Consider the following 10,743-nt stretch of genomic DNA (forward strand, 5'->3'; position numbering starts at 1 on the left):
TAATTTGAAACGCTCACGTCATGAAATAAAAAAAAATCAAATCAAAAACAAAATTAAACCTCAATATTATGTTAATAAAATTTGTATAAAACCACTCACCGACTTATCTGTCTACCGGTTTCGGTTACTCTTGTGCGAACGAATTTTCAGATTTAAAAAGCATGATATAATTTGAAACGCTCACGTCATGAAATAAAAAAAAATCAAATCAAAAACAAAATTAAACCTCAATATTATGTTAATAAAATTTGTATAAAACCACTCACCGACTTATCTGTCTACCGGTTTCGAGACGTAACCCGTCTCTTCGTCAGGACAACAACACTACACCAACATGCAAATACCACTACACACCTTCACCATAGTAGATTTGCAAAAATATAAAATCGACATGCAGGTTAGACACATGCTTCACTACGCCACCACCGAGGGATAATGACTTATGAAGCTAATATTTCAAAAGGATTAACAATCGGAAAAGGAGGAAAAAGGGAGGGGGGGGTAGGGTGACCATTACAATGAAATATCGAATAATGAACTATATTGGAAAGTTACTTGATTATTAATTAATGGGACATTATTTTTCAAAGCCTTCTTTATGTAAAAATTCCCCATATTATTTTCATGGTTTCATGATTGCATGAAATAACTGATAAAATCGATTTGATCAGTGATCAGTAATTTCCCATCACTATTGACACGAGTTTGACAGCTGTCATTTTAATCAAGCTAAATTTTAAGGACTATAATGTACCTTATTTGAGACATAGTCTCAATTTATCTTCTAAAAACAAACGCTTTCTGGGAACTTTAGGTTTCACTCTCCCAACCTACGCTGAAAGTGTCAAACATGGAGTTGACTTGTTTACGGAAAAGTGCCTCACGAGATCGTATTATTAAATCGATTAAGATCCCTACAGTTTTTTACTAATAACATCGTTTTGAGGCATATATAATTCAGAAATATCTTTGAATTAAAAATCAATGTCAATTTCTCAATGTATACTAGGTACTTACTTTATCTAAATTTTCTCTTGACAGCAATTATACGTTCACAAGCAAAAAAGTTAGAAGGAAACTGCCAGTGCTGCCTGAGAAGCAATGACCCACATGTAATATTATGTGCCGCCGAAGTTTCGTCTCAAATTACGTCAAAGTCTTTTGGTTTTACGGTACTCGTAACAAAATATTATCATTTGCAATAAATTTCAATACTCATTTCTCTCTAGGGAGTGAAATCCAGCTCTGTCTTCAATCATCGAGACATATTCCAAAAAATAAAATAAAATCATTTTGAATTAAAAAATAATATTAAAATAAATAAAAACCAAACGTGTTTTTAGTACTCTGCCACTTCAATGTCCATACATTTCGTGTGATGATGTCATATTTTTTTTCGTTCAAGTTCATCACTAGTGATTTTTACGCGGCGCAGGTAAAAAGGGTCGACCAATTGGCCGAATCGATCAAAAAATCTGATGTAAAGACGCGACGTTTTGATTTAAGAGTAAGTTTTACTGAATTTTTTGCGACAATGTGGACCTAAGTAGGAAATTAATAAAATGACGTAAGAAGTCTAGTAGAAAATAAATAATACGCTTATATTACAACAGAAACGGAGAACGTGACATAGAAGGTGACATAGAATTATTTCTGAAACAATATTTTGAGTTTGTCCAAATATTTGTAGACAAGGACTGGATTCAACTCCCTGGGGAGCTCTGTTTATATTAACATATTACAACAGAGATGAAAAACATTTAAGATAAGGTAATATAGAAGTCCAGGCATCTACAGGGCTTATGACCTGTCAATGGCTGGTTTAAGTGGACTCACCTGCATAAATAAAGGTTTCAGCTCTTTAACTTCACAAACATCAACAGATGAAAGAATTGAAGGAATATAGATGTTCAAATATAGGCAGAATGGTGAATGTTACACAGTGTGTAAAGTGGCCACTTAAACCAGCCATTGACAGGTCATAAGCCCTGTAGATTCCTAGACTTCTATATTACATTACTACATACATACTATATACATATTATATTACTTCTATATTACGCCACATCACTCAATCAGTGCATACAGATCTCGCTTCCTCTACATTCATACATTTTCTCATGCACGCGCGCCGATTATTCCGAATTTTGACATGTCCAAATTCAAGTATTTGTTGGATTTGGTCATGCCATGTCTTCCTCTATTTCTGCATCCATCAACATTTGCATTGCAAATATTCTTAGCCGTTCTTTCGCCGTCCATTCGCTCTACATGTCCAAACCAGCGCAGAGCTCTTTTCTGGATTTTTTCGATAATGCATGTCTCAGCCTTACATAATGTACAGATCTTGGCATTTGTGCATCTATCGTACAATGTTCTACCACACATTCGCCCGAGAGATCGTATTGCGACAGCATTCAGCATACATTCATCTCTGTTTTTCCAAGTCCATACTTCGCTCCCATACATCAGGGTCGCGACCAGGACTCCATTTTGAGCTGCTAATTTTACCTCTTGCAGCAACCATTTATTTGCCAAGGTTTTTTTGCCTATTTAAGCGTACTGTTCACTCTGTTCCCAGCACTCCCCCTCCTTTCAATATATTTCACAGTCATTCCATCCGTAGTAAACATACTACCCAGATAAACAAATTCCTCTACTTGTTTTAGTATAACTCCATTCACAGTGATTTCACATTTAGTCATACTTCCATTTCTTTCAAAAACCATCACATTCGATTTACCGACATTCATCAGCAAATTGATGCCCGATTTAAAAAAATGCCCAAGTCTATTTTTGTAATTCTCAGATATTTCAAGAATAAGTGTTTATTATGTTCGAGCATTAGTTTTTATGTTCCGCATAGACTGTTTCACATTTCAATAAACAGGACCAACCTGCCAATGATTATGCCTGTTGTAAGTACTATCTCTATGTTGAACAATATTCCTTTGGACATTAACATTTTTCACGTCTCTGAGGGAGTTTTTCGTTAAAAGATTCTCTTACTTTTTTACGTATTATTCTCTAGATATTATGTATACGTATGTTATTTTTTTATATATACCTAATTTTATATAATTATTGTAATTATTTCTATATCTACGAATTAAGATATTCCAGTCATAAGTCAACACGTGTGTAATCTCTAAGTCAACGCTCGTGTCGGTTGGTTTTTTTTTCTCGTAAATAAATACAGTTCGCTGGCGAAAAATCAGCGTTTACTATAAAAAATAATACAATTTATTGCATAGTAAGGAGTATTTAGTACAAAAAACTGAAAATTAATTTACTGATAAATAATAAATAAATAAATAAAAATAGCGGTTATGGAATATTTTCCATATTTACTCCGGTGGAATTCAAATATGTGATTGCGCAGCAGGATTATGTGTCGCGAAACGTAAATATTTTGACAATTAATATTAGGTGTTCACGGATGTTGCATTGTGATCGCGAATAAGATGAAAAACCATGGTGAGAAATTGTTATCACGTCGATAGTTATTTGTGATTGAGCTACTAGAGGCTCTTTGTGGACACCATATGCTCCACATGAATGATGATAATTACTAAATTATTTAATTTTTTTGTAACTTACCAAGGAAAGAAAATTGATAAACATCTCTAAAATGAATTTGAAGATTATGTCCTTGAAATTAGCTAATATTTTTCTATCGAAATAAAACGTAAACATATCAATTCGTGAAGTTGAGGCATTTATTTATTTTTTTATTTATAAATCATATAACACAAAGTATTTTACAAGTGTAATACATTGAATTACATTCCCAGGAGTTACAACAAGTCAATTCGGGACATAAATAATATTAACATTTTGAAAATAACACATATTGAAAACAACAAAGAAACAAAGCAAGTTAAGCACCTTTATAACTAAATATAGCACAACCATATACACGCCAAAAACCTTTTCTTACACAAGCAGAATAAATATATGAAAACAACGCTTTTAAGAATAATAAAAAAAAGAATTGAATCTACTAAGGGAGATAAGGTCATTAACATCACATGCCATGCAAATGATGCTGCCATAGAGATGATGAGAAAATATCCATCTCAGTTAGTAAACATGTGGATGCCTAAGAAATGTCGTATAGTACAACGAACATATGATTATTGGAAACATAATTCGGATATACAAAACGTGTGTCAGACTTAATCATGGTGTATACAACAGAGGCGAGGATAGATAGAGAGAAAATAAAGAATACGAAAAACAAAATAGAAAAACCATTCTTTATTATTTATTTATTTTCTTGTATCCTCGTGGACGACGGTGACAGGTTTAAAATAAAACTAATTTTAGTATCAGAAAATTTATTAATAATTTGTAAAAATGCATTCGGAATAAATGGTTGTGCGAGGAAAGATTATCTCAATTTTTTTTCTCGCGGTGAACTGGATTGTGTTTCCTCAAATGGTGGTGTTGCGTACATTTAAAATCGCATTTTTTACACGAAAATATATGCCCCTTCATGTGGGTTAGCGTATGCTTTTTCAAGTAAGTCAATTGTGAAAATTTGCTGTCACACTGATCGCAAGCAAAGGTCTTATCTCGGGAGTGTGTCACCATGTGTTTTTTTAGATACGACACCTGAGAAAATTTCAAATTGCACTCAGTACAGCAGAACGGCTTCGCCTCGGAATGCGTAAGCATGTGACAATTCAAATTTGTTTTACGATTGGTAGAATAATTGCACTTCAAGCAACCGAACGGTTTCTCCCCGGAGTGGATCCGCATGTGTATTTTCAAAGTAGACCTTAAAGGACACGTGTAACTACACTTGTCACAAGCGAACGGCCTCTCGCCTGAATGAGTGAACATGTGAATTTTCAACCCGGCTTTCAACGAAAAGGAACAATCGCACATGTCGCAAGAAAACGCTTTCAAACCAGAATGCGTCAGACGATGCGATATCAATGAGTGCTTTCGATAACAGGTGAAATCGCATTCCTCGCACGAAAAAGGCGCCGCTTTAGAATGAGTCAATGCGTGCAGTTTCAATGTAGATTTGTACGCGCACTGATAATTGCATTGATTGCAAGAAAACGTTTTACGCACGCTGTGTCTTACAATATGATCGACCAAGTGCTGTTTGCGATTGGAAGAATAGTCGCAGGAATCACATAAGAATTGCTTTTCATCAGTATGGTTAAGCAAGTGGAGCTTTAAGGAGGATTTCCTACTGCAGGAGTAACTACACACTTCACAAGAAAACGGTTTCTCAGTAACGTGCGTTAGAGAATGACGATTTAACATGAATCGCTTTTTACACCTGTAACTACAGATCTCACAGGCGAACGGCTTATCTTCAGCATTTGGGATTTTGTTAGTTCGTTGACGTTTTCCTTTCAATTTACTATTGTGAGTATTGACTTCGCTGCTCGTCCCTGGCACAGATACGTAAAAGTCTTGAAAACTCTTTTCTTCATAACTCGCCTCGCCAGTTTGGATGGCGTCGTTTTCAATCTCAAAATTAACCGGTTCCTCTTTGATCAAAACTGTCTCCATGTTTTACAGATGAACTAAATTTATTTGAATATATGTTTCATTCAGCATTCAGACTTGGGGCCTAAAACAGAAAAAAAAACTGGAGATAAGAAAACATAAATTATATGTCATTACTACCGTTCATTCGCGGAGACTGGACTTCTGAGCGCGTGCAAGCCACGAGCCCACTGCGTGATATAGCATGATTGGCCCATTTCACACCACGGTATGATAAAATACAATACGGTGGTTCGATATTTACTGTTTTACAATAATTTACTTATTCAATGCCTGGTAAACGCATGACTGAATTATCCGAATATCTTGATAAGTTAGAACGATTGCAGGATATTTGTATTCGTTATATCTTTGATCTTCGCAAATTTGACCACATAACCGAGTATCGCACGCAACTACACTGGCTCAGTATCAGGCATAGAAGAAACATTCACATTCTATCACTTCTTCACAATACTTCAAATAATCCCACTTCGCCTGTTTATCTAAGAGCTCATCCAACCTCTTTCACAACACGGACTATCTCTTCGTTCTAGTAACGAGAGAACCCCTTTAATACCCTGTCATCACTCTAATTTTCTTGTCTCCTCTTTCGCAGTAGTAGCCGCTCGATTGTGGAATAATCTACCCGCTAATGTTAGAGACACCCCTTCTTTATTTACATTTAAGTCAAGATTAAAATGTCACTATCTAAATATTTAAATTGTTTCTTTATCTTTCTTCTTTCCTTCCCATCCCCTATCATCTCTATATAGTATAGTGTTGATTTTTAAAAATATATTTTTATTTTATTAATCTTTGTTTTTATTTTGTGTATAAAATTGTAAGATTCAATATGTCTATGGGTTTATAATTTTCTCAAACTGAACGGTTTGGGTAGGTAGGAATAAATAGCCTTAAAGCAATAGGCCCGCCCTTATATGTATATATATATATTGTATATGTATATAAAGTGTCAAATAAATAAATAAACGCAATAACCAGTACACCATGAGACCGACTAATCTCCAGTCGACTCGATGGATACTTAGTAAAAATCCTAAAACAAAGGAAGTCGAGCGGATTGGTGTCACCTATTTTTATTTTTTTTTAAATTTAAATTTCATTGATTAACCCTTACGGGTTACATACATTTAACAAAATATTTTAACTTTTAAAATTCACATTCTACTGTTAAAAATAATATTTTTAACATCTTTTGTAAAGTTTGTCTGAGTCTTTTGTTTAGTTTTGTCTGGTAGTTTATTGTATAATTTCAGTCCATGGATTATTATACCCGTTTGCAGAGACAAAACTTAAGGAGAGGAAAGTACATTCTAATCTCATATGCAGAGAATAACCCGAAGGTGAAGACAATAGAATGTACTTATCTCACCTTAAGGTTTGTCTCCGCATACGGGTATTAGTCTCGATTGTCCTTTTCTCGTTTTTTTTAGGATTTTTACTAAGTAGCCATCGAGTCGACTGGAGATTAGTCGGTCTCATGGTGTACTGGTTATTGCGTTTATTTATTTATTTGACACAAAAATGCGTTGAAAAATCTGGTGAATATGTTGAAAAATACTTAAGAAATCAAGCTTTCCAATGATGTATTTTTCAGTTCAAATAAAAAATGTCTTAAACCAGAAAAAATTGAAAAACCTTATTTTTTACACAACCCTAATACATTATATTTGAATTTATTTCAACAGAGAGGGAAAAATTTTCTGAGAAGGGAATTTACATTTTTTTTTTTTTTACATTTTACATTTTTTTTTTTTTGCACCACAACAGGCCAGGAGGCCTAATTACAGTGGTGAATTACATCACAGAGCACCCAGGCTTGAGAAAAATCACATTTTAATTTTTGTGTTCTCACCGGGAATCGAACCCGGAACCTTCCGTGCGTGAGTCAAGCGTCTTGACCACTACACCACGGAGGAATATGGAAGTCTAGGCATTTACAAGGCTTATGACCTGTCATTGGCTGGTTTAAGTGGCCACTTTACACACTGTGTAACATTCACCATTCTGCCCATGTTTGAACATCCACATTTCCTCAACTCTTCCATCTGTTGACTTTTGTGAAGTAAAAGAGCTGAAACCTTTATCTCTGGCTGAACCAAATCACCTACTAGGCAACGCCTGAAAACAATATTCCAATTTTTATACTTCTTCTTTTACCAGGTAGTAATTCAACAATGTTTGATTATGTCGAAAAATTTTCTCAGAATTTTTTTTTCCCTCTCTGTTGAAATAAATTTAAATATGAACAACTCCCTAGAGAGGAAATCCAGCCAGTCTGCAAGCATTTGGACATAATCAAACATTATATTTGTATTATTATTTAAAACTAATACTTAAATAAATAGTATATATTTTTGAATAAAAATATGTAATGATGTAAAAAAACATGGTAAAGAGAAATATTTTGAACTTATAAATAAATCAAGAAAAGTTGTACATACGAGTATATAATAAATGCAGCTTTAGAACGGGTATTTTTGTATAAAGTGAAGCTGCTAGGATTATTTTCTTGCAATTTAATTCAACGAAAATATCTAATTTTGTATTGCATGTTTTTACTTTAATTTTTTGCCAATAAACGCCGTATTTTGGCATTGAACCTAAAACTGAATTTGATAATTCCTGCTTTGGTAGCGATAAATATTGACGATTTCAAACCAAGTCATTTGCCGGCTATTTGGAATACAAACCTCCATTGATAATTCGTTTTTTAAAGATTGAAATGTTAATTTAGCTAAGGAAATACAAGAAATTTCTTGTATTTTAGTGTTATTTAATTTCTTAAAACTTGACTGTTTATTCATTTACAAACAAACAACTCCATCAAGTTTTCCAAAAGTTGATAACTTATAACTGGTAAAACAAATAACGACTCAAATAATAAAAAAAAACAATTTAATAAATTTTAGCAAAATCAATTATTTTAAATAATAATTCACAAACTGGCGGCCAAATACATCAAACAATAGCATTACAATTCAAATATTAACTAGCAATTTACTTTTAAATGTTTTTTTCTGATTTACTCGTAAACTAAAAAAACTGAGTAATTAATATGTAAATGCGCAGACTTTTGTATTTTTCCGATTCATCTATTCTTTCGCAACATTTATATAAGTAAATCAATCAATTACGTACCCAATTTGAGTGAAAACTAATAAACTTTATATTACGTGAAAGCGAAGCCGTCAATGACAGACTACGGTCGCCATTTTAGAGCGGCGTACTTAGACAAATCGAAGTATGTACGACCATAGACAAAAATGAGAATGTAGTACCTACGTGGTATCTTTGTGAGAGTGGACAAATGATTCAGCTAAGCGTATTAAATCAACGGCTCCTCTACGATTGTAGAGGAGATTTTGGTTAAAAAGAAGCACAATTTTAAACGAGATATTTCAACGAATCATGTGGTGGTTTCAACGAATATTGTTTTTTGGTGATCTTACACTACAAAATTTCGTCATTTTTAATTCCATGTTACAAAAATCGTCTGGGTACGCTGCAATTGGAGAACAATTGCAGTTATTTATGCACCACTAAGTGTGGATAGATAAATTATGATGTTGACTTACGTAAATTAATTTATTTACATTTTTTTGCTTAAATTTAAGTACATTTTTAATTATATATGACAATATTTATTTTAACAAAAAAATCACACAAAGGCACCCTAAGCGAGGGTATACTTAATCTTAAATACCATAACCATCATCATTCCTTTTTCGCACCTGATGGTGCATAGGACACTAATTGATACACCAATCGCAGCGTATCTTAGACGATCAGTCTTACTATTCAGGTACTAGTCTACAGACAATAAAATATTATTGTATAAAAGCACGCTTTTTCATAAATATTCAAATTATTATCGAGAATTGAACCTAAGACATCTTGCATGGTAAGCAAACGCGCTTACAATTATACCACGAGACTGAAAAAAAATTTAGAATATGCATTATGAAATACATATCGGGTTATTTTTTATGCATAAATAGATTTTAGTGGGAAATGAGACAATAAGAAATAAAAAATCAAAAGTAGATGCTGATTTATTGTATATGCAGACAATCGGTAGAATCCCACATTTAATTTGGTAATGTATCCAAAATAAAACAAGTTTATTGGATTGTAATTCTACTTTATTTTTTATAAAATATACAAAGGGTATATTGTGACGCGTTTCGTCTTGTTAAGACATTTTCAAACAAAAAAACTATTATAACTGTTTTTTTGTTTGAAAATGTCCTAACAAGACGAAACGCGTCCCTTTGTTTATTTTATAAAAAATAAAGTAGAATTATAATCCAATAAACTTGTTTTATTTTGGATACATTACCAACATAAAGTAGATGCTGATACCAAATAATAATAAAATTAAAGTAGATAATACATTTTAGAAAAATTACCAAAGCAAATAAAAAGTTTGTCTGAAAAAAAATCGGTGGCATATTTGTGACCCAGTTTATTAATATTTTTTTTAGAAGCAGAAAGGCTTAAATTATCGTTGTCTTAGAAAATGTAAGCACTTCTGATTTTATGTTTTAAATGCAATTTTTTACTAAAATGAACATAAAATCTGTACAATGTGTATTCTTGTAAATTTAAAGAATATTTCAAATGTCTTTCATGGGCGTGAGTCAATATGTTTATGCTCCTTATGATGTTATATTAATTTATAATAGTGATTCATAAAGACAAGGTCGCATTATTGTAATAGGCATACTTGGTCGTTAAGGCCTAATATTTTTTTTTTTTATGTTTTTCTAAAACTTCATAATAATGGTTTAAAGAAATATACGAAACTTTTATTATTGATTAAAACAGTACCTTCAAATACATTTTATACATTGACGTACAATTTACAAACAACCCTCATGGTGTCCTAATATATTAATTATTTATCCAAACTAAATGAGCCCTCTTAAAATCTACTTCCATCAGGTGTATATAATTATTATAATAGTAAAAATATAGTTTAATACAACTTTTGTTTTTAATTTTCACCAGAGACAGAGTATAGGGAAATATTACATTCTCTTTTTTACATTTTTTAAGCATAAAGTATAAAAAATAAAAATATTTTTAACTAATTATTACTGGCAAAAAAATAGTTTTGAATTTGTAATTTTGAATTTCCGCAAAAACGGTCAATTTATTTGCCACGCCCCTAATACGCCACGATTCATGTTTTTTGTTCCTTGT

General features: G+C 32.5%; 1 protein-coding gene across 1 annotated transcript; it reads right to left on the reverse strand.

The window, feature by feature from the left end:
- Positions 1-3,697: 3,697 nt before the first annotated feature.
- LOC148274706 (uncharacterized) lies at positions 3,698-8,753 on the reverse strand. The gene is made up of 2 exons (XM_088236764.1): positions 8,677-8,753; positions 3,698-5,596 (listed from the first exon to the last, which is right to left on the reverse strand). The coding sequence occupies exon 2, from the start codon at positions 5,533-5,535 to the stop codon at positions 4,399-4,401; it is 1,137 nt and encodes a 378-aa protein (XP_088092890.1). The 5' UTR covers positions 5,536-5,596; positions 8,677-8,753; the 3' UTR covers positions 3,698-4,398.
- Positions 8,754-10,743: the final 1,990 nt, after the last annotated feature.

This window comes from Micrasema longulum, unplaced genomic scaffold (genome assembly GCF_059751315.1).
Source record: "Micrasema longulum isolate JH-2025_06_02 unplaced genomic scaffold, ASM5975131v1 h1tg001604l, whole genome shotgun sequence".
Taxonomy (NCBI): Eukaryota; Metazoa; Arthropoda; class Insecta; order Trichoptera; family Brachycentridae; genus Micrasema; species Micrasema longulum.